This window comes from Eptatretus burgeri, chromosome 10, assembly GCF_056783735.1.
Source record: "Eptatretus burgeri isolate ZD-2024b chromosome 10, Ebu_testis_v1, whole genome shotgun sequence".
Lineage (NCBI taxonomy): Eukaryota > Metazoa > Chordata > Myxini > Myxiniformes > Myxinidae > Eptatretus > Eptatretus burgeri.
The window spans coordinates 94,104,847-94,128,492 of NC_140970.1; the positions used below are offsets into that span (position 1 = coordinate 94,104,847).

Genomic DNA, 23,646 nt, shown 5'->3' on the forward strand with positions numbered 1-23,646 from the left:
AAATGTTCCCCAAGCTTTGGTTTTGATTCCATTTGATTTGAATTGAATTTATTTTAATCCCATTCTGAATTCAATTGAAAGATCATAAACGTCATGGGTCAGGGTCAAGTGTCCGATCAAAGCGGGATGGGTGTCTTGATAACCGGTCATCACTGTCTCTGCGAGTTCGGTGGAATTAATTATGTAACACAGCAGCACAAAAACACCACACAAAACAAGTCCTGATGAGGGTCTGTAATCTCTGATTGCTCTTTTTCTTGGTGTAAATACGTCGAAAGGTCTGAAAAGGTCCAAAGATCTGAAAAAGGTCGAAGGTATCTCAAGGGTGTAAATTAAGGTCGAAAGAGTCAGAATTGTCAAAAGTAGTATCAAGGCTCCTTCAAGGTCTGAAAGGTGTGAAGGTCTCCAGGCCTAAAGGGTGAATTGGAGTTTGCAGGGCATTATGGGTTCTAATGGGTCTAACGGGGTATATTTCAGGTCTTCGGGGGTCTATGGGTTATATGTGGTCCAAAGGGTCTTCGGATTCCAGAGGGTCTTCCGGCTGTGTAGGGTCAAGTGGGGTCTCGAGTTTTAAGTGACGAGGGGACTTGAGTGTATTGGGGATCAAAAGTATCTCAAAGGCCTTGAAAGGTCTGAGCATTTGAAAGGGTCTCATGGATATTTGGGTTCCAAAGCATCTTAAGTGACAGAGGATGTTTGTCTCTCATCTTGTGTATCCTTGTGATGAATGAGCCGCTGGGGGTTGAGTCCCGACTTTGATTGCTGATATGATCATCTTATGTGAACACTGAACAGCCATACATCTGTGAGCAACTTCAACTAGAAGCGAAAATTCCTTCTTGCTTCTGCTCATCATCATCGAACTTTGAGATTTATTTTTGAAAGTGTAGTTTTCAGTCTTCTCTTTTACCCTTTTGTTTGATTCTCCTCAGAAACCCTGTGTTCAGAACACATGTGGAAACTTAACACTTTCATTCCAAACACTCTCACCTGAAGCCCAGTTTTGAGAACCCCACTGCATCAACATCTCATCAAGAAGAGATCCTGGACATCATGGGGCAAAGAGTAAAATCTCACATATTAAAGAAACACGATATGGAAGATAATTATGATGATTTATTTTTCAAATAACAGATGTTCAGGATTGTGCAATAACAGGTTGACAAAAATTAAACAGAGCGCAGTGACATCATCCATCAAACAATGTCCTCAACCACTGCCACCACTGGAATTCACTTTTCTGAAACAACACTTCTCCCTCCATCCGGTCCTTCCACTGATTTTCTTGCAGGTCTGGTGTAAAACTCGGGGCTGAGAGAACAAAGCAACAAAGATCAGTTACTTATGAGAACCATTTTATCAGAACAGGATAATGACAATATGTCTGACGTGATGATGCACAGATAGAGCACTTCCTTTCAAGCTGTTTTGTTTGGGTGTGACTCTCAGCCTGACGATAAACTGGCAGATCAGTGCTTTGCAGGCGAGACATAAGAGCAGGTGCGACCAAAGTCCAAATTCCCACCATAAACTCCAGAGGGCAAGAGGCAACCCAAAAATACCTATTCATGACATCTTGATTCCCTTCTTGCAAGAACTGACAATGAATAGTCCGACATGGGACAGATGCTCGTCTCCCAATGGAGGGCGGTCATAGTCGGGATCCATTAGGTGAAGGTGAAAAAGTTAATTTTCAGTTTCCTTGGATGGAAAATTATAATCAACAGACCGCTACCTTGATCGCTCCTGAAAATAAAAATAACCCGGATGACGCAAAAGGAAGCAAAAACGTGTAAAATATATATATATATATATATATATATATATATATATATATATATATATATATATATATATATTATATATATATATATATATATATATATATATATATATATATATGTGCCAAATCACGATGCGGATCATAATGGATGATCCGCTGTGGCGATTAACGGGAGCAGCCGAAAGAAGAAGAAGAAGAAATATATATATATATATATATATATATATATATATATATATATATATATATATATATATATATATATATATATATATATATATATATACATAAACATGTACATATACATCTTCTTCTTCTTCTTTTGGCTGCTCCCGTTAGGGGTCGCCACAGCGGATCATCCGTATGATCCGCATAGTGATTTGGCACATGTTTTACGCCGGATGCCCTTCCTGACGCAACCCTGGTCGCCTCTTACGACGCATGGATATGGTACACCTATTTGAACCGGGGTATACACCGGCCCAGTATACTGGTACTCATTTCGCCAACCTCGGAAGGATGACAGGCTGAGTCAACCCCCTGGTGTATGAATTCAGTGGCCAAACGGGGCTTGAACTCAGGACCTTTTGGATCCCAAGCCGCTGCCCTAACCACTGCGCCAACACCAGGCTATACATATACATATACAGATATATAAATAAACATATACAGTGGGGAGAACAAGTATTTGATACACTGCTGATTTTGCAGGTTTTCCCACTTACAAAGCACGTAGAGGTCTGTAATTTTTATCATCGGTACACTTCAACAGTGAAAGACGGAATCGAAAACAAAAATCCTGAAAATCACATTGTACGATTTTTAAATAATTAATTTGCATTTTATTGCATGAAATAAGAATTTGATACATCAGAAAAACAGAACTTAATATTTGGTACAGAAACCTTTGTTTGCAATTACAGAGATCAGACATTTCCTGTAGTTCTTAACCAGGTTTGCAAAGACTGCAGCAGGGATTTTGGCCCACTCCAGACAGATCTTCTCCAGATCCTTCAGGTTTTGGGGCTGTCGCTGGGCAACACAGACTTTCAGCTCCCTCCAAAGATTTCCATTGGGTTCAGGTCTGGAGACTGGCTAGGCCACTCCAGGACCTTGAGATGCTTCTTACGGAGCCACTCCTTAGTTTCCCTGGCTGTGTGTTTCGGGTCGTTGTCATGCTGGAAGACCCAGCCACGTCCCATCTTCAATGCTCTTGTTGAGGGAAGGAGGTTGTTTGCCAAGATCTCGCGATACATGGCCCCATCCATCCTCCCATCAATACGATGCAGTCGTCCTGTCCCCTTTGCAGAAAAGCATCCCCAAAGAATGATGTTTCCACCTCCATGCTTCACGGTTGGGATGGTGTTCTTGGGGTTGTACTCATCCTTCTTCTTCCTCCAAACACGGCGAGTGGAGTTTAAACCAAAAGCTCTATTTTGGTCTCATCAGACCACATAACCTTCTCCCATTCCTCCGCTGGATCATCCAGATGGTCATTGGCAAACTTCAGACGGGCCTGGACATGCGCTGGCTTGAGCAGAGGGACCTTGCGTGCGCTGCAGGATTTTAATCCATGACGGCGTAGTGTGTTACTGATGGTTTTCTTTGATATTGTGGTCCCAGCTCTCTTCAGGTCATTGACCAGGTCCTGCCGTGTAGTTCTGGGCTGATCCCTCACCTTTCTCATGATCATTGAAGATCCACGAGGTGAGATCTTGCATGGAGCCCCAGACCGAGGGAGATTGACTGTTATCTTGAACTTCTTCCATTTTCTAATAATTACGCCAACAGTTGTTGCCTTCTCACCAAGCTGCTTGCCTATTGTCCTGAAGCCCATCCCAGCCTTGTGCAAGTCTATAGTTTTGTCCGTGATGTCCTGAGGCAGCTCTCTGGTCTTGCCCATTGTGGAGAGGTTGGAGTCTGATTGATTGAGTGTCGACAGCTGTCTTTTATGCAGATAACGAGTTCAAACAGGTTCCTGTTGTTATGATGATATGCTAGGTGGTCATATTTTGGACCATTAGCTGTGTGTTAATCAGCTGTCAGGATTCTAACCTTGCTTGTAACTGTGCATTATTCAAACCTTGCTTTAAAATGTTGCTTTAAATGTTTCAGGCTACCAATGTTCCATGCACCCCACTGTTTTTGGACAGCGCCCAGCTGTTCCTGTTTCTTGGAAACTAAGCCCTGTTTCTTGGAAACTAAGCCCTTATCACCCTTCCTGTTGCTCTGTGGTGGTGTGCCCTTAGTGCGACCTTGGAGAGAACTGTGGAACTGTTCCTTCAGTGTATGCTGCCCACACATTCCTATTCTCAGTGATCACCAAAGCTTTGCCTTTGTTATCAGCAGGTGCTAGTGAAGGAGTGTAGGAAGCTTGGAAAGTTATTAGTTTGCAAGACTTGCATATCTGAGAGTTGTGTAGGTGGCTTGGAAACTGTGGTTGCATATCTGAGAATTGACCGATTCAACTTCCCCTAGGGCCCGAGGGAGGGGGGAAAGAGGCCCACTGCCACATTTATTTCTTTTATTTCTTTGTTTCTTTATCCCTTAGCATACACTTTTAGTCCACACCCAGTTTTGCTTTTACACTTTTAGTCCACACCCAGTTTTGCTTTTGTGTGATTATATATGTGATGGTTTTGAAGCATATTCTCAATGTGATTCAGGGGAGCCTGACTGAAGGGTCACTGAGTCACATTCCGCATGCGTGTGGTCTTCGGAAATAAAACGTGTAATTCGAGGATCCTCATCTGACTCTGTCATCTTACTCGGCCGAGTGGAGAGTCATAACAATTGGCGACGAGGATGGGATTCGACTGATGCTGGCGGTGTGGACGGTGGGACTCCACTTGGTGTACAGCGATCGCAAGGGATCAGCTAAAAGGTACGTGGCGATCGCACGTAGGGCACCTAAAATAGGGAGCCCCAGTTAGGCGAGCGCTGTACACTTGGTGGGTTGCGCCCTGCCGGACGCAGCTCCAGGATCTGCTCGAATCAAGAACTGTAACGGTAAACACATATGAGGTGATTCGAATGCGGTTTGTCTGAAGAGCACAAAGGGGAAGGGCTGTCAGGCAGTGTTTGTAGAGCCGGTAAGGGTCGAGGATAAAGGTATCCGTGTGAAATAAGGAGGAAACAGGTTGGAATCCTGTACCAAGAGAGGGAAGGTTAGAGGCCTTCATTGGGTTTGAGGCTATTAGGCGGCGGGTCGAAAGGGACCTCAGTCCCGGTGTAAAAGGAGAAACGATTTACAGCTATTAGGCGGCTGATTGAAAGGGACCTCAGTCCCGGTGTAAAAGGAGAAACGATTTATAGCTATTAGGCGGTTGATAAGATAAGAACAAAAGAATGGGGAATAAATCTTCAAAGAACGAGAAGATACCAAAAGGAACAACATTGAAAGTCATCAGTGACAAATATGGAATCGATAACGTAAAGGGAATACAGGATTGGGTGAAGTGGACCGCGGGAAGAAAAGATCCCTTTCCGCTGACTGGATCCTTAGATCCAAAGATATTAAACACAGTGAGTAATGCGCTGATAGAGGGCAAAGCAGGAGGCCCGAAACAAAGTGGACCACACTGGAAAGCATTGGCCGCGTGGCTAATGGAGTCGCAAGTCGAGACAGAGCATAGGCGACTCGGACTAGAAGGGACTGTGAACCAACGGAAAATACAGGACGAAGAACGACAAGGGAGACTAAAACAGGCGCTAGACCAGCTAACGGAAGTTAAGACACAGGGAGAGGACAAACAGAGAGAACTAGACCAAGTGTTAGCGCAGCTGACGGAGGTCAAGATACAGAGTGAGGAGAGACAGGAGAAGTTGAAGCAGGCGTTAGCACAGATAGCAGAAATCAACGACGACGTGAACCGAAAGACGACAACCCGACTTGGGACAACAAAAGGAATTTACCCTGTCTTAGAAGGGGACAGAGTAAAAGGAGGGATCGACATTCACCAGTTCCCCATGATACAAGCAGCAGGGGGAGATTGGGTTTGGAGATCATGGACCCCACAAGACATTAGGGGAGTAAAAGCTAGCATGGAAGAATGTATAAAGAAAAACCCAAGAAGGGCCATTCAGATATTACACGACCAGATAAAAATGCAGGGGGCAACCAGGACAGACATAGGGTTTATCTGCACTGCTGTCCTGCCCAGTGCGGTTTGGAGCCGGCGTGCGGCAGCCTGGAGTGTAAAAATGGAAGGAGAAACAGATACCACCTTAAACCAACATTACCCGGAGGGAGCCGACCGGGAGGCACAGGCACTGTACAGGGGAAGAGTACAAACCCTGATGGAAGAACTTGCGGCGGAGATGGCCCCAAGGGTAATGGATTGGCAGGCAATACAGGATGTCACACAGAATCCCAAGGAATCACCTGGGGAGTACAAGGCACGACTGTATGAGCAGATCGAACTGCACTCAGGATTTATTAACATCGCACAGACGCCCCTCCATTTCCTAAACACTATGTTCGTAGATGGACTGTGTGACGAAGTAAGGCGAGAGGTGAAAGCGGACATGCCAGGGTGGAAAACGGCTGACGTCGATGCCGTGTTTGAAAGGGCAAGACAGGCTTGGCAGACTCTAAGAGAAGAGGAACGGAGGGGAAAGAAAGATACCAAAGCTCTAGTTGCAAGAAATCTTGAATTGAAAAGCCGTAAATACGAAGAGAGGGAAAGCAGGCCTCGCTGGGAAAATCCAGATTGGGAACCCCGGTATGAAGCCGAACGGGACCAGCGGAGACCTTGGAACCGAGAGAAGGAGCCGCAAAAACAGGGAGAATGCTTTAACTGCGGTCAATCCGGGCACTGGTTTCGGGACTGCCCGGCACCGCCTAAACAACGAGGCTGGGGCTCGCGGCCACCACAACAGCAAGAGAGACCAACGGCGCCCCCTAGAGAATATGAGAGGAGAAGGGAGACAGCAGGAAGAAACTATTGACATGAGGACACCGTGGTGGCTCCGCAAAGGGAAACGCGGAATGTAAGGGAATTGACCACGACCTTAAACGTAGAGGGGAGACAAGTAACATTCCTGGTAGATACAGGGGCCACCCGGTCAACACTAAAACAAGGAGAGATAAAGAACCTGCCACTCTCAGGCGAGTCAGTGAGTGTGGTGGGGGTTTCGGGACGGAGAGAGGATATCCCGATTTCGGACAAATTACGAATTGAAGTAGGTCCCCTGCGGGGAGAACATGCATTTTTGGTAGCCAAACACACCCCGATGAATTTGTTAGGAAGAGATTTGTTGTGCAGAATGGGATGTACCATAACATGCAAGCAAGACGGAGTTTTCATAGATGCTCCGCTGGCATTGCAAGAGGAAGTAATGACCCTCATGATGACCGAACTCGGACCGGTAGTCTATTGGTTGCGGGTTGTGTCACAAGAGGGGAGAGATAAACTGACTAGGGATTGGGAAAGTGCGAAAAGATTGTGGGACGTAGAGGAATGGTTGCGTGGCAACGACATTGAATTGAAAGAAGTGGAACTGCCTTTACACTGTACGGTCTATTATGACGAAACAGGGCAGGATTTTGATTACTCGGACAGAGTACATGAAGAGTACGCTACCACACGCACTTTAATGACAACCACTTTGTGGATCGGAAAAGAGGGAGCGGCAATGGAGGTGGAGCTAACTAACAAGGAACGTGAGCTAATGAAGCACAGAGAAGGACTTACCCCGCACGTCTCAATGGCGGTCGGTAAAGGTCATAGTGCCGAAGAACTGGGAAGAATGTTGACCAGGTTGAGATGTGCCTCGGAACCACCAGGGAGGGATAGTGAAACCCAGAGCACTTTACAGGCCAGTCGACGGGGGGATGGATGAAAGGTATGCTTACCTGATCAGATTTTGTCATGTATGTTAGAAAGGCATGAGATGAACAGCGAAAGGCCACGCCGCCAGGCCAACAGAGAAACGAGAACGGAAGAAAGACTACAGGAAGTACCTGTTGAATTATGGACACGACATCCGAATGACGTGGGCAGAGTGCTAGCCGCAACGCCCGTGTCTATCCAGATAAAGGAGGGGGTACCCCTGCCTCGAGTGGCTCAATACCCGTTGCGCAAAGAAGCAATAGAAGGGATCGCTCCGGTGATAGCATCATTACGCGACCAAGGGGTGATAATACCAACTAAGAGCCAGTGTAACACACCAATCCTGCCGGTGGAGAAGCCCGGAGGAAACAAATGGAGGTTCGTACAAGATCTGCGAGCAGTGAATAAGTGTGTGAAAGCGTCCTTTCCCGTGGTGCCACACCCGGTTACGATACTGTCAGGGGTGCCGTCCACTGCGACGCATTTTTCCGTGGTAGACTTGTGCTCAGCGTTCTTTAGCATACCGCTAGCCAAAGAGTCGCAACACTTGTTTGCCTTCAGCTACGACGGACAACAATACACCTGGACTGTACTTCCGCAGGGGTTCTGCGATAGTCCAACGCTCTTCTCGCAGGCTCTGAAGGAGGACCTGGAGGACATAGAGCTCCCGGAAGGATCAGTCATGATACAATATGTGGACGACCTGTTGGTATGCTCGGACAATCAAACGAAATGTGAAACGGACACTGTAGCGCTGTTAACAGCTCTCGCCCGAAAGGGCCACAAAGTCAGCAAAGACAAATTACAGTTTTCGCAGCCAAGGGTGACGTATTTGGGACATATACTGGAACAGGGGCAGAGGAGCCTCGGAGCTGAACGGGTGGAGACAATCCTAGAGCACCCAAAACCCACTACATTGCGACAATTGCGGTGGTTCCTCGGGATGACGGGGTACTGCCGGCAGTGGATCCCTGATTATGCAGTTAGAGCGCGATCACTGTACGACATGGTGAAGGAGGCAGAGGGGGATAAGATCTCCTGGACGAATGGTGCGAACAAAGACTTTGAAACATTGAAGCAGGCCTTGTCAAGAGCACCAGCATTGGGGCTACCGAACTATGATCTTCCCTTCACCTTATTCGTCCATGAAAGAGGAGGGTTCGCCCAAGCGGTGCTGACGCAAGAACACGGAGGAAAGAATAGGCCGATTGCGTACTACAGTAGTCATTTGGACCCGGTCGCCGCCGCCTATCCTGGGTGCTTACGGGCAGTAGCAGCAACGCAATACGCAGTAACCGCAACAGCGACGCTGGTTTTGGGTTCTCCGCTGACCGTGAAGGTACCGCATGATGTGGCGGCGCTGATACGGCAAAATAAGACACAACATATATCAGCGGCACGAGCAGTTCAACATGATTTGGTGCTGTTGCAGGCAACTAATATAACGATCGAAAGATGTTCGCCACTGAACCCAGCCTCCTTAATGCCAGCGGGCGATGAGGGAGAGGCACATGTGTGTGAACGAATGCTGGTGGAAGAGACAAAGGCTAGGCGTGACCTACAGGAAGCCCCGATCGAGAATGCAGAATTGGAACTGTTCGTGGATGGAGCGGCGAGGAAGAACCGATGGGGAAAAACCATCGCTAGCTTTGCAGTATGCACCGCAAGCGCCACCTTGAGGAAACAATTGTTACCAAAGGGATTTTCAGCCCAACAAGCTGAGCTGGAAGCATTGATATGCGGGTGTGAGCTGGGTGCGGGTAAGACATTGAACATATACACAGATTCGAGGTATGCCTGGGGCATCTTACATGACTCCGCTGCCATTTGGGCCTTGCGGGGCTTTAAGACGTCCTCAGGGAAGGTTATCCGACACGGGGACCTGATCAAACGACTGATACGAGCAGCACAAGAGCCGCAACAGATTGCAGTGATTAAATGCAAAGCTCACACAGGAGGGACAGATGAAGTGTCAAAAGGCAATGAAAGAGCAGATTTAGCGGCAAAAGCAGTGCTCGATGAGGAGGAGGCGAACCCACAACCAACGACCGAACTTTACGTGGAGCAAATGGTAGACGGTCCACAAACGCAAGAACAGCTGAAGGACCTGCAGGTCTCCGCAACTATGGAAGAACAGGAATCATGGAGGGTGAAGGAGGGTGCAAAGCAAAACATACATGGAGTATGGGTGGATGAGCGAAATAGACCATTTGTACCCCGGATATTGCTACCATGGCTCGCCCTCACTGCACATGCGCAGGGCCATATGGGAATAAAAGGGGTGGCGGAAATTATTCGTCAAACCTGGAATGCCCCAGGTGTAACAACAGCAGCAACAGAGGTGGTTAGCAATTGTGCGACCTGTGGTAGACATAACAGGAAGTATGCCGCCAAGAAACGGGGAGCACACCCACCCCCGTCCGGACCGTTTCAACACCTTCAGATGGATTTTATAAAAATGCCGGCATACAAACATCACCAATATGTGCTGGTAATTGTGGATATGTTTTCTAAGTGGGTAGAGGCCTTTGCCACGACCAATCAGGAAGCTGATACAGTGGCCAAACTACTTTTACAGGAAGTAATTCCGCGATTTGGGATTCCAACACGACTATCCTCGGACCAAGGAGGGTCTTTTACGGCAAAAGTAATGGGAAAAGTAGCCGAAGGCTTGGGTATCAACCAGAAACTGCATTGTCCGTACCACCCCCAGTCAGCAGGGGCAGTAGAAAGAGAGAACCAAACCCTAAAGCAGACGCTTTCCAAACTCTGCGAGGACCAGTCAATGCCCTGGCCAGACGTGCTGCCGATAGCGCTCATGAAAATGCGGGCAACAAATAATGCCACAAGGGGGCTCTCGCCCCACGAAATAATAACAGGACGTCCTATACAGTTACCGGTCTCGGCTCCGCCAGATATGGGAGATTGGGATTTGGCATGTATGACTGACGGAATGATGAACTATTGCAGAACACTCACTGCTACCATTAGGGCTTTTCACTCACAGGTACAGGAAGCATTGCCGATACCTGCTGGAGACCCGTTACATTATTTCCAACCCGCTGAACGAGTTTGGGTGAAAGAGTTCCTGCGGAAAAACGCCCTGCAACCCAAGTGGACCGGGCCCTACACTGTACTTTTGACCACGCTCTCGGCCGTCAAAGTGAGGGGTAAGAGTGCATGGATACACCACTCACACTGTAAACGAGCACCCAAGGAAGCCGCTGAAACTAGGGAACCGGAGGAGGTAACCCCAGCAGAGGTTCCGGCTGTGTCCGATTCAGTCTTTTACCGGGATAGTGAAGACGACGACGAGGGGGAAGACGTGATATCTCTACAGAGACCCCCTCCACCACCAAACCAAGACAGGGCTGGCCCAGCAGGACAGGGAGAGATAGGACAGGGAGACCCACTGCAAGCAGAGCCAGGTGCCCCGCCGGACCCGGGACCTGAAAACGTAGACAACAGGGATCCTGAAAGACCAGCGCTAGAACCAAACGCCCCGCCAGACGTGGAGCCGGAACCTGGACCAGGCACCCTGCCAAACGTGGAACAGGCAGGTTTAGGCGACAACAACATTGTAATACAGGAAACAGCGACAGGACCTTTGACGACACAACATGCAACTCCTGGTGCTCGCGCTGCTCCTGTGCGAGGGCGGCCTGTCACTAGGCAGCAAACCGACAGCCTTAGACCCCGAGAACCATACACGCCTCCTACACCTCGACCACGAAAGGGGAAACGGGAGTGAGTTAGCAACTTCTTTACAGCGTAGCAGGAGAGGGGTACCAAGAGAGGTGACAGCAAGCAAATATGCAAATTTTGGGACAACCCATAACAAGGAGTTAGACACAGTAAGAGTCTTTTCAGTTAACCGTACCCAACCTTTTTCGTCAATGATTCCACACCCATTAGACATAAAGGTACCGTTGCTCCGACCTCAACAACTCATAGAAATACCCTGCATCCTAGCAGATGGGTCTAGTGACCTGGTAGAACGACACAAGGAACTTACGGCCATTGTATGGTACTACGATATTGCGGGGCGGGTTCTCTTAGTAGCTCGACAAGTAAAGAAACAGAGAGGGCAAAAGGGATCCTACAACCGACAAGGATATGAATGGGGCCAGCATGCAAGTCTGATAACTAGAATTCCGCAAGTACCAGACGACACCCAGTTGGCATACTATTGCCGCGTTCTATTGAGCAACCAAACAGCATGGAGTAATTGGATACACTTTGATGTACGCAGACAGGGGCCGCCGACAAGGCCCCCGAATACCTTTGTAGCCCTAACCACAGAGATAGCAAACATTGAGAACCGGAGTGAGTGCTGGGTGTGCCTTAAACCACCATCTGGCCTCGTGACCGGACTTCCTCTTTTCGTATTACCATTAACCATCTTCAATCATGTAACCGGACCAGTAGAAGGGCTCGAAGCTAAGACCTCAGCCCGTGGTTATACACAACGGGTCTATGCAGGGAAGAATCCGAGTGTTAATGTAATGGTGGTACCATCTCCCCTATGGGTAGAAAACATCAGGGGAGCGGTCTGTTTTACAGGACAGAGAGCAAACAGAATGGGGAAGTCAGAGTGTGAGATTCAACTTCCCTCCCGAAATCAACTGACCAGGAAGTCATCGCTGTTAACCCGGACACCCAGGTAGAGGAGCAAGTAACATTCACAATAAAAGCAGCCTTACACCATGACAACGGGATGATCCCGCCAAAAGGCATTCACTTGGTCTGCGGGGACAAGGCTTACCCCTACCTACCGAAAGGGTGGGAAGGGAGTTGTTATTTAGCTTCAGTATTTCCGGACAGCAGGATTAAGACCACTTTTTACCCTACCCCTGCACAACCACGGTACCGACGCAGCGCATCAGAGACAGGGGATCCAGAGGGATGGGCCGGTGTGTCAGAGCGCTTAGGGGTGATCAAAGGCACCTGGTGGGAGAAGGCTCTTGGCTTTTTCATGCCACATGCCGGTACTACTATTAATAGCATTAGGTTAGATGAGCTTTCGCAAGTTTTGGAATATTTAGGTAATGTAACCATGGCTTACTATACAGAATTAACAGAGATGTTGGTATCAATGCGCGCTATGGTAATGCAGAACAGAGTAGCTTTAGACATGCTTCTGGCAGAGCAAGGAGGGGTATGCGGGATGATTGAAGGAGAATGTTGCGTCTGGATTCCGGACCCAAAGGACATAACTGACCGGGCGGTGGCCCGAATGAAAAAGGTGGTGGAAGTTCTCACAAGCAATCGAGTGGAACGTGAGGAAGGTTATGCATGGTGGAAGTCGATCTTCCAGGGCTGGGGAGGTTGGTTGTTGCGACTAATAGGGTCAGTACTTTTAATCATTGTGGTGGTAATTTTTGGGGTGTTTCTAATCAAACTTCTCATTACCATTTGTTTGAAGAAGTGCTGCGCAGCGTCACCCCTCACCCAGGCCATTATAATAATTAACAGCGAACTCTCTGTTGAGGACGACTTGGCCAGTGAGGGGGAGGGGGACGACCAGGGCCTTCAGGGGAACGTCATACACGTGGACCTAGGCCAAGGTTTACAACCATTCCTCCTTGTTGAAGCAGATAACTAACCCAGGAAGAGTGCGTGTCGTTTTGCCTTCCAGTGCAAGATGTGACTCCTGCGCTGGACGAGCTTACACCCGTGCCTTGAGTACTACTTTTGCTACTTGCTTATGCATAATTGTTTAAACAATAGTATTACCACTGCTGCTAACATAGAACAGTATTACATGTTAATATGGTGTGGACTTAGCATTGAATTCATACACTGCAGCTTGAACGGGAGGCATGTGGCAGTGGGTAGGACAAAAGGGGGAAGACAATGGTAACAGAAGCTAACCTGAACCACCGGCAGTTGGGGACTTCTCATTTGGAGAATGTTGATGGCTATCCACGGCATTCGTAAATCCCGTTTGGCAGGCGCGGGGGCCTAGGGGTAGCTGCTACAGGAACCAAATAGGGGTCCACTCGGTTGGTGAGTCTCAGGTGTGGCTGGGTATGGTCAAAATATGACCAAGGAGGGAAACTGTTATGATGATATGCTAGGTGGTCATATTTTGGACCATTAGCTGTGTGTTAATCAGCTGTCAGGATTCTAACCTTGCTTGTAACTGTGCATTATTCAAACCTTGCTTTAAAATGTTGCTTTAAATGTTTCAGGCTACCAATGTTCCATGCACCCCACTGTTTTTGGACAGCGCCCAGCTGTTCCTGTTTCTTGGAAACTAAGCCCTGTTTCTTGGAAACTAAGCCCTTATCACCCTTCCTGTTGCTCTGTGGTGGTGTGCCCTTAGTGCGACCTTGGAGAGAACTGTGGAACTGTTCCTTCAGTGTATGCTGCCCACACATTCCTATTCTCAGTGATCACCAAAGCTTTGCCTTTGTTATCAGCAGGTGCTAGTGAAGGAGTGTAGGAAGCTTGGAAAGTTATTAGTTTGCAAGACTTGCATATCTGAGAGTTGTGTAGGTGGCTTGGAAACTGTGGTTGCATATCTGAGAATTGACCGATTCAACTTCCCCTAGGGCCCGAGGGAGGGGGGAAAGAGGCCCACTGCCACATTTATTTCTTTTATTTCTTTGTTTCTTTATCCCTTAGCATACACTTTTAGTCCACACCCAGTTTTGCTTTTACACTTTTAGTCCACACCCAGTTTTGCTTTTGTGTGATTATATATGTGATGGTTTTGAAGCATATTCTCAATGTGATTCAGGGGAGCCTGACTGAAGGGTCACTGAGTCACATTCCGCATGCGTGTGGTCTTCGGAAATAAAACGTGTAATTCGAGGATCCTCATCTGACTCTGTCATCTTACTCGGCCGAGTGGAGAGTCATTAACACCTGTTAATACAGGTTATGAGTGGAGAATGGGAGGGCTTCTATTAGACAAAACTAACAGGTCTGTGAGAGCCGGAATTCTTACTGGTTGGTCGGTGATCAAATACTTATTTCATGCAACAAAATGCAAATTAATTATTTAAAAATCATACATTGTGATTTTCAGGATTTTTGTTTTCGATTCCGTCTTTCACTGTTGAAGTGTACCGATGATAAAAAATTACAGACCTCGACGTGCTTTGTAAGTGGGAAAACCTGCAAAATCGGCAGTGTATCAAATACTTGTTCTCCCCACTGTATATCTATCTATAATTCCAGCAATCTGTGTGTGTGTGTGTGTGTGTGTGTGTGTGTGTGTGTGTGTGTGTGTGTGTGTGTGTGTGTGTGTGTGTGTGTGTGTGTGTCCGCTGTTTCTCGACAACCACTGGTCCGGTGTAATTGAAACTTGCCAGGTATATTGCTGGGGACCTGAGGATGTGTCTTTTCAAGGTTTGATATTAATCGGACAAGTGCTTCCCAAGTTATGGCCATTTATTTACCAACCAATGGGAAGACATGTTGTTGCGTGGGCGTGGCCGATGGGGAAGGGAACCTCAGCCGCGTTCCCCATTACGGTTACAACTTACGGGCTTCCGGAGAGTGATGACTTCGTGTATTCTAATAATTTCTCGATTTCTTATGCGCATTTATAGATAAACACAATGGCCCAAGTTATGATCGTTTTCATATAAGACGGTGTATAAATTTCGGGAACATCAGAGTGCTGGTATGCTCCGAACCAGGAAGTAAATTTTTTCTCTCTCTTCTCTTCTCTTTTTGTTTTTCCTTGCCACGACATTGCGAAAAGGTAAAATATGTTGGCGCCAATTGAATAATTGGGTATTAAAAATAAATTGCGAATAATCGTAACTGTGAATAATATCGAACTTCCGGGTCATGCACGTACGGGCACGTGAGAGCGAAGAAACGGCCTGTGTGGTTTATTTATTTATTATTATTATTATTTTATTATTATTATTTTTTTTTTTTACGGGCACATACTAGTATATGGGTCGTTGTCATGCTCGTTGTCATGTCATATAAATATATATCGAAATGTGGAGTGTGAGGAGGACTCTCCCGATCTCCATTGGACATCGTCCTGTACCAAGGCGTCCCCTCCAACCCAGAGGCCTCGGCCCAGAGACTCTGTCAAACAGACAAAGATGACATGGTCAGCATCAGTTACACATCAAACGGAGCCGCCTATCTGGATTTCAGGTTTATTTTCCCTCATCACATTGTATCCTTGGATTCGGAAGGCATTTTCATGGGATAAACGACTTGGGAGTTTTTTTAACATGATTTATAATTCTTTCCTCCCTCACCTCTTTTAAGAACACGGTACCAGGGGTAATCCCGATGTTAGCTTTCTGGTTAAGATGGCTGGCTCAGGATGTTTGGATCCTGAGTTTGAGCACCCAAGCATTGAATTAACACCAGGTGGGGTTGACTCAGTCCGTCATCTCAGCCCATCATCCTTCCAAGGTCAACAAAATGAGTACCAGTGCACTGGTATGGGGGTACAGCATCAGCAGCATTGTCACACTCCAAGAAAATAATAGCTACCTGGCAGTCCAGCTGCCGTAAGCAAGAAGAAGAAGAAGAAGAAGTACCTGGTGTGTGGCTGTTTCTGCCCTTTTGCACAATATGGTGGCATCTCTAGCACGAGGTGCGGCCCGTAGGACTACGCCTTCGATGGTACATCAGCACGTAAGCATCTTTTTTGCAAACCTCATGCTCTTCCGCAGAGAACACTTCATGATCATCAAAACTCCTCCAGCCTGTTCATCACACCGTGGGATCAGAAAACACATCTTCAAAACAAAACTCTTATCATTGCAACATGAAACGATTCTTTGGCTTCATTGTCCTTGAATCTACACAGTCATCAATAAAATAACACCAACATTCACGAGTGACCCAGTTATAACAAACAATAAGTGTTTAATAATATTCTTCAAACCATTACAAGTTAAAATGCTTGAAGTATAAAATAAATTCCTTTAAAATCTTTTTGGTTTGGAGATCCTTATCTTCAAATGACTTGTGATATTCAACCCCAGATAAACTCACAAACAGGAAAACAAACAAACAAACACAAACAGCATCGAACAATTTCCACTCGCTCCTTCAACCTTACCGAGGACACTGTTTTGAGTGTCAGAGGTGCATGGCCGTCGTGCGATGGTGGTGTAGTGTGCCAGGTCCATTCGCAATCGTTTGTGTTTGATGACAGCATACAGGTCGTAAGTTGTAACTGCGCTTGTCATGACAGCATCGCCACAATATGGCACCATTTCAAGACCACTGCAGCAGAAAGGTGCATCAAACAATGTTGTGTGGTCGATCAGGGAGAAGAGGAAGAACAAAGAGTTGAACATATTGATCAGGGTAAAACAAATCCAGACACACTTGTCCTGGCTCATGGGACAATAATTACTTCTCTCTTGTAATCCAAAGCTACAAATGACAGTCTATTGTGATGAGTTCGATTGGAGTTGCATGTTCTGAGAACAATATGTTGAGGTTTCATCATTCCCAGGTACTTACCTCAATGGGAAGTCAACAAGGGTTTTGATCTTCTTTCCCAAGTTGTTGAAACGTAACAGGTGAAGGATCAGCACCTCAGGAAGGTGACTTATGCATCCCTGCATCGTCCCCTTTTTCATTTCATTGCAATCAGAACAATAACTGGAAAGCACGATGAGACACGAAAACAATCATGGAGGCACATTGGCATCTGATAAGTTGTTCATATTTACTCACACACGGTCTCAATCACCTTATCTTGTACCATTTACTACATTCACCACTTACAATTCTGTATCACTTTGGAAAAGCAATGACAGGCAGTCTGTGAGATGAATCTTCTTTTTATGTTTCGCATTGTGTGGCAGAGGCAGCGATAAGCAGGAGAAGGATTCAAAATGCCTCGATCCCTGAAAACAAAGAAAAACCCAAAATAAGGGGGGGTAAAGAGGGAGGGAGGGGTGGGGTGTAGAGTTATATTCATGAATGTAAGAAGAAAAATCATGCAAAAGAGAAGATCACAAATGGAAGAAACAAGTTTTGTGAAAATAAAAATTATTTTAAACTAAATGCATGATTGGTTAAAGTGGAGAGAAACAACAGGAAGAAAAATTCATGGAAGAACCCCTACCTTGATCTTGAAAAAAAAAATATATATATATGTATATACCCAACAACAACAACACGCTCACCTTCTCCCGATTCACCTTCTTCTTCTTCCTCTTACCTTCCTCCTCGTCTTCTTCCTAGATTTTTTTCTACACTTCCATGACCTAATCTGTTGAACTCTCTCATACATTAATATTAACAACAAAAACGATCTTATAATGCTTCATCTTCCTCTCTCACACATGTGGTACTCTTTACTGTTTCACAATGCACTACTCTTCTGCTATTTTAACAGACTGCTCTCATTTCGACCTCTCCTTCATTCCTTGCATAAAAAATCCAACTATTACAGCGCTTTTTCTCTCCATTCTCTGAATTCGCCTTCATTGCATCCATCAAGAATTGTGATAAATCGCATCTCTGACCTAAAACTTTTAAAAACCACAGTTTGCCATGGATGTTCACTTTCCATCAACCATTCTTTTTTTCCAACTTCAGTGCCAACTCACCCCTCACTCTCACTCTCAAAGCAACCATCCCACTCTTCTCCCTCCAAGCCTCCCTCTCACCTCTCTCAAAAATTCCCCCTCACCTTTCTCCCACCTTTCATCCCCCTCACTCATCATTTCTCTAAGTTGGCCCCCCTCTCATCCATCAAGCTGCCTCCCTCCACTGCCCTCTCACCTCCATCTCTTCACTCCACCTCCTCAAATCCTCAACTGCCTTCTTCCTTGTCTCTTGTCCCCCCTCTCCCCCAGGACCACAGAGCCCCTTCTCCTCCTCCTTCTGCTCCCTCCCCTCCCTACTCTGCAATACCCCACACTCTTTCAACAACCCTCCTTACCTCCCCCCTCGTCCCTTGTCCTACCCTCCCCCTCCCCCTCCACCTCCTGCACCCAAAGCCTCCTCCCCTACCTCTTCATTAAAAGTGTGGACCTCAAATATCCGGGGTCTTCGCTCAAACCTTTCAGATCTTTCCATACAGGTTGCCACTGACAAACCAGACATTATCTGCCTAACAGAAACTTTCCTCTCCCAAGACGTGTCTGACTCCCAAGTATCTCTCCCCGGTTACTCCCTCTTACGGTATGACAGACCTGAGCCTCGTCCTGGTGGAGGTGTTGCTCTCTTCATCAAAGACTCTATTCCTCACTCTCCATGCACTGTTCTCACTCCCCCACACCCCCAGGAATACCTCTGGCTTCAGCTTCCCCTCCACTCCCACCTTATGTTTATATGTGTACTGTACCGTCCACCGAACAGTGATGACTCCATCTACACCTCACTATGCGAAAACATGGACCATCTTCTATCTTCTCATCCAAACTCTCTCTTCCTCTTCTGTGGTGACTTCAATTGTCATCGCGCCAGTTGGTTAGGTGTGGGTACCTCTCTCACCTGCCATGGCACCTCAGCAAAAGCTTTCTGCGACTCATTGGGACTGACTCAATCGGTCAACTTCCCGACCCGGATCTCAACCAATGGTACTCCATCTCTTCTGGATCTGATTTTGACAAATTTCACTGACAATATCTGCTGCTCTTCCTTCGCTCCAATTGGTTCTTCTGACCACGTCATTGTTAAAGTGGACATCTCTCTGGCTGTTATCAGAGAACCACCTCACCGCCGTCGAGTCTGGCATTTCACTCAAGCCGACTGGCAGGGTCTCCGAGCAGCCATCAAACTTACAGACTGGTCTCCTATCACTACTTTCTCAAACATCAACTCATCCTGGGAATTCTTTCAAAGAAACTTGCTCTCCCTCATGCACAGATTTATCCCCTCTCGTCTTCAGTTGTCCTACCCTTCCTCCCGCCGTTGATTCACTGAAGCTTGGGGCGAGGCAGTTGTCCTGAAACAACTTGCCTTTGCCTCATGGAAAGCAAACCAAAATAAAGGAAATCTCAGTTCCTTCCATGAAGCTCGGAACAAGTGTGTATCTTCCTTTATATGAGGAGAGCCAGAAAACAACATCTTTCTCAGCTCAAGTCTGAACTTTCAAACCTCTCTCCATCCTCAAAATCCTGGTGGCGTTTAATCAAATCTGTTTCGAGTGTATGTTCCCCCTCCATCCCCTCCTTTACCTCAAATGGCCGCACTGCTGATACCACACATGAAACGGCTGAATGTCTAAACTCGGTGTTTGCAGCTAAATATTGTGTCCTAAACCCATCACTATCTCTACCCACTTTACCCAGTCGCACCCAACTGTCCGTGGACTCTGTATCCTTTTCTCCTGACAAGGTGGAGAGCTTGCTTTCAAACCTCGAGTCAGATTCTGCAACCGGTCCAGACGGCATCAGCCCACGTGTCCTCAAAACCTGCTCTTCTGCTCTTGCTCACCCTCTCTCTGTTCTATTCACCCTCTCATTTGCCCAAGGTCATCTGCTATCTGCTTGGAAATCTGCGAACATCACTGTCCTGCATAAGAAAGGTGCAAAAACAGATCCCTGTAACTACAGACCAATCAGCCTTCTCCCAATCATCAGCAAGGTTATGGAATCCATCATCGCTTCAGACATGAAATCCTTCCTCTTCTCCAATGGCTTGATTTCCAATCATCAATTTGGTTTCAGACAAGGTCACTCTACCCTGGATATGCTGCTTCTGCTCTCCCATCAATGGATGGAGGTCCTCAATGCCAGACAGGAAATCCGAGCCCTATACCTGGACATATCACGTGCTTTTGACACAGTCTGGCACCCTGCACTACTCACCAAACTCTCTTCTTATGGTATCCAAGGCCATCTCCACTCATGGCTCGCAGACTTCCTCTCCTGTCGCAGTCAACGTGTGGCCCTAAATGGAGTTCTTTCATCCCCTCTTCCTGTGCAGGCTGGAGTTCCTCAAGGTAGCATTCTGGGCCCTGTTCTTTTTCTGGTTTTCATCAATGATCTCTCGGACTCTCTGGAAAATCCTCTATTTCTCTTTGCCGACGACTCCACCCTCTGCCGTACCATCTATCATCCCTCAGACCGGCAAGCAGCAGCTTCTTCGCTCACTGCAGATCTGGATAAAATCACAAACTGGTCCAACACGTGGAACATGTCTTTCAATCCAGACAAATCTCACAATCTCACTATGTCTCTTCGAAAGGACCGTTTAGAAACCCCCCCACCCCCATCCACTTTCTCAACAATCCTCTGGAAGAAGTCTTTTCTTTCAAGCTTCTGGGTCTCACTATCTGCCATGACCTTTCCTGGGAAAGTCACATTTCCAACCTCGCCTCAAAAGCCAGTCGCCGACTGGGAATCCTCCGTCGTGCGAAGTCCTTCCTCGGCCCTCTTGAGCTCCTGACCACTTACAAAGCTTTTGTCCGTAGCCTGATGGAGTACTGCTCTCCCCTCTGGGCTGGTGCTCCTGCCTCCCACCTTTCTCGGCTTCACGCTGTCGAAACCAGGGCATTTAAGATCATCGGCATCTCCCGCAATGAAGCTGAGTCTTTGGGCCTCTCACTCAATCACCGCAGGTTGGTCGGTGGTCTTTCTGTCTTCTACCGACTCCTCTCCAGCCTTGCCCCCCCTGCTCTCTCTGCGATTTGTCCCCACCACATTTCCACAGGGCGCTCAAGGTCCGCCAACAACCCCCTTCTGGTAATACTTCCAAAATCACGAATCACTGCTCATCTTCACTTTCATTCCTCTTTTTTCCCGCCTTTGGAATAAACTTCCTCACTCTATTCTTTCCCATTCTTCCCTCCAGGCTTTCAAAACAGCCGTTCACCACCACCTCTTATCTTCCCCCATCCAAATCCTTGATCTTTTCTACCCCCGATAATCCACCCAAGCCCACTTCCTTCAATTCCCCTGCTTTCCTTCCTGAAAGTCCTTGTAATGTCCATCTTCTCTTCGCCATGTTCCCCGTCCCATTCCCATCCCTCTCCCTTCCACAGTTCACCTAATGTGTCTGTTCCCCACTGTTTTGTCCCTTCCACTCCCGCCCCTCTTGTCTCATGCCTCCTTACTGTGAGTTATGTGTTAGCTCTCATACGAGCCTCGACCAAGGTATACAAAAAAAAAGAGAGAGGGAGAGAGGGAGCGACATCGACAGTGAGAGAGACGGAGAGAGAGACAGAAGACAGAGAGAGACTGAGATAGAAAGAGAGACAATGAAATAGACAGAGAGACAGTGAGAGTGTTCTGCAAATGAGGGACAGACATACAGACAAAGTGTCAGACTTTTTCAATAAAATTAATTTCGTGAGAAAAACTTACAATGCCGCAGCTCGAACACGTAATCTTGGTTTGTTGTTGGCCATAAAATGTGTCGTAAATGATGGAATTGTTGAAATACGATTTGTTGTTTTCCCACGACTTCGCTCCTGCAACCTGTTCCACAAAACATACAAATGTGTGAGCAACAGCCATTTCACAAAAACGTAAAACAGCCAGGAAATGGTGGCACTCCAATAATACCAACGGTCAACAGAAAAGCTTGAGAGCGAGAACAAGAAACAAAAACATGGAAAATATGACAAAGAATACCAAGTAATATCAAGGACATTTGGCCCATCATGACTGCACCACACCAATACCAGATTAAATAAATCCATCAATCCATCAAAAGGACTGAAGTAAATGGGATTTGAATCTGGTTTCTCAGCATCACCAGCAATTGGTTCAGATAGCAATGCTAAACAGACCGAGGCAAGCTCTTGGTTCTGTTCTCAACAAAACAGACTGAATGAGAAGACGGTTCCACAGAGCGAATGACCTGAGTGCGAGGCTAGACGGTGTAGGACGAGATTATAATCAAAATTACGTCGGGTAAAAACACAAGCAGCTCCCGATCACTGTTAAAATCAGGGGCGACATGTAGTGAGATGGATGTGAAGAAGATCCAGGACAATATGGGCTTCGGAGGATCCATTCCCAGCTCCTTCAACAGTGTCTGCAGTGTTAATACGTTTCCAAGAGAAAGGCAGAATTAATGATGAGATGCAAGGAATAGCTTTAAATTTCCAGAAATAATTAAATCCTTCAAGTTTTATACCATAAGAAGATTGATTCGTGAATCAGGAAGGAAAAAACACACAACTCATGCAACAACGACGTGGTGATTCTCCAAATACGAGTTAATCCTTCAAAAAACAGAAAAATTAATTGCTCGTCTCATTTGCCTCTTAATCACTCGCGACATTATTCCACATTTTCTCACAGTAAACAATGAATATTCCTCAATAATTAAACTACCAACAACTAGTGCAGTTGCACAGCAAGGCAAGCATGAGGTCTGATGTTTGACAACCCAGTGGTCTTCATTCAAGGCAAACCCGATGTGAGACTGATAAAGATCGGTGTAATGATGGGAAGTTCTGTCTGTGACACTCTGTGGATCAATTGCAATGAATACGAGTGTTATTGTCTCAACAACGCTGTTGATGTTGTTAATGTTCATCAGGGCCATATTTCGGAGGCAAGGCAAGTGGATTGCTTGCATGGAGGTCGATCACGTGATCCAGGGCTGACATAAAATTGGGGCCTCCACATCTTTGTGAAAACATTTTTTTTAAATAAATGCCAACAATTTCCATCCAATTAAAAAAAACCTGAGTAGTTTCAACGAAATCAAGACTTTTATCAAACTTTTATCTGGATAGAAGGTAAATGTAAGCATCCATATTTATTCAACATATTTGTCATTTTTTTAGGTTTTAGAAATGTTTTGATCATGTGGAAGTAGTTTATTTCTGCATCTGTCTTTTGTTTCTGCATCAGTCTTTTGTTTCATTTCATCACGTGACATAATGAGTCAGAAGCCTGACAGTCACCGTCACCGTGTGCATGAGAGTGGCGCAGCGAAAAGGAAGATGGCCGAGGAAAAGGCAGATCGACTTGCTGCTGTCATTGCAAAGACACCGACAATTGATCAGTGGTACAAGGGATCGTCCGCTTCAAGTTCTCAGCCGCAGACAGAAGATGAAAATGAAGAAGGAGTCCAAACTGAAGATACGACCGCTGATGATACTGAAGTTGATGT

At 46.5% G+C, this 23,646-nt stretch overlaps 1 protein-coding gene across 5 annotated transcripts in view; it reads right to left on the bottom strand.

Moving 5' to 3' along the window:
* Nucleotides 1-1,096: 1,096 nt before the first annotated feature.
* The window catches only part of LOC147019153 (ubiquitin carboxyl-terminal hydrolase 2-like), a 28,318-nt gene continuing 5,768 nt past the window's right edge, over nucleotides 1,097-23,646 (bottom strand). For 3 of the 5 annotated variants that reach the window (XR_015062649.1, XR_015062648.1, XR_015062651.1), the window contains 8 exons: nucleotides 21,882-21,995; nucleotides 17,347-17,468; nucleotides 17,080-17,220; nucleotides 16,670-16,836; nucleotides 16,143-16,310; nucleotides 15,855-16,038; nucleotides 15,529-15,675; nucleotides 1,097-1,311 (listed from right to left, as the gene is read on the bottom strand). Coding sequence is in view for 1 of the 5 variants with exons in the window: in XM_085899464.1 (XP_085755590.1) it covers nucleotides 16,189-16,310; nucleotides 16,670-16,836; nucleotides 17,080-17,220; nucleotides 17,347-17,468; nucleotides 21,882-21,995 (666 nt within the window). In the remaining 4 variants the exon portion in view is untranslated. The remainder of the gene's footprint in view (nucleotides 1,312-15,528; nucleotides 15,676-15,854; nucleotides 16,039-16,142; nucleotides 16,311-16,669; nucleotides 16,837-17,079; nucleotides 17,221-17,346; nucleotides 17,469-21,881; nucleotides 21,996-23,646) is intronic. The other 2 variants (XR_015062650.1, XM_085899464.1) reach the window with 2 other exon arrangements.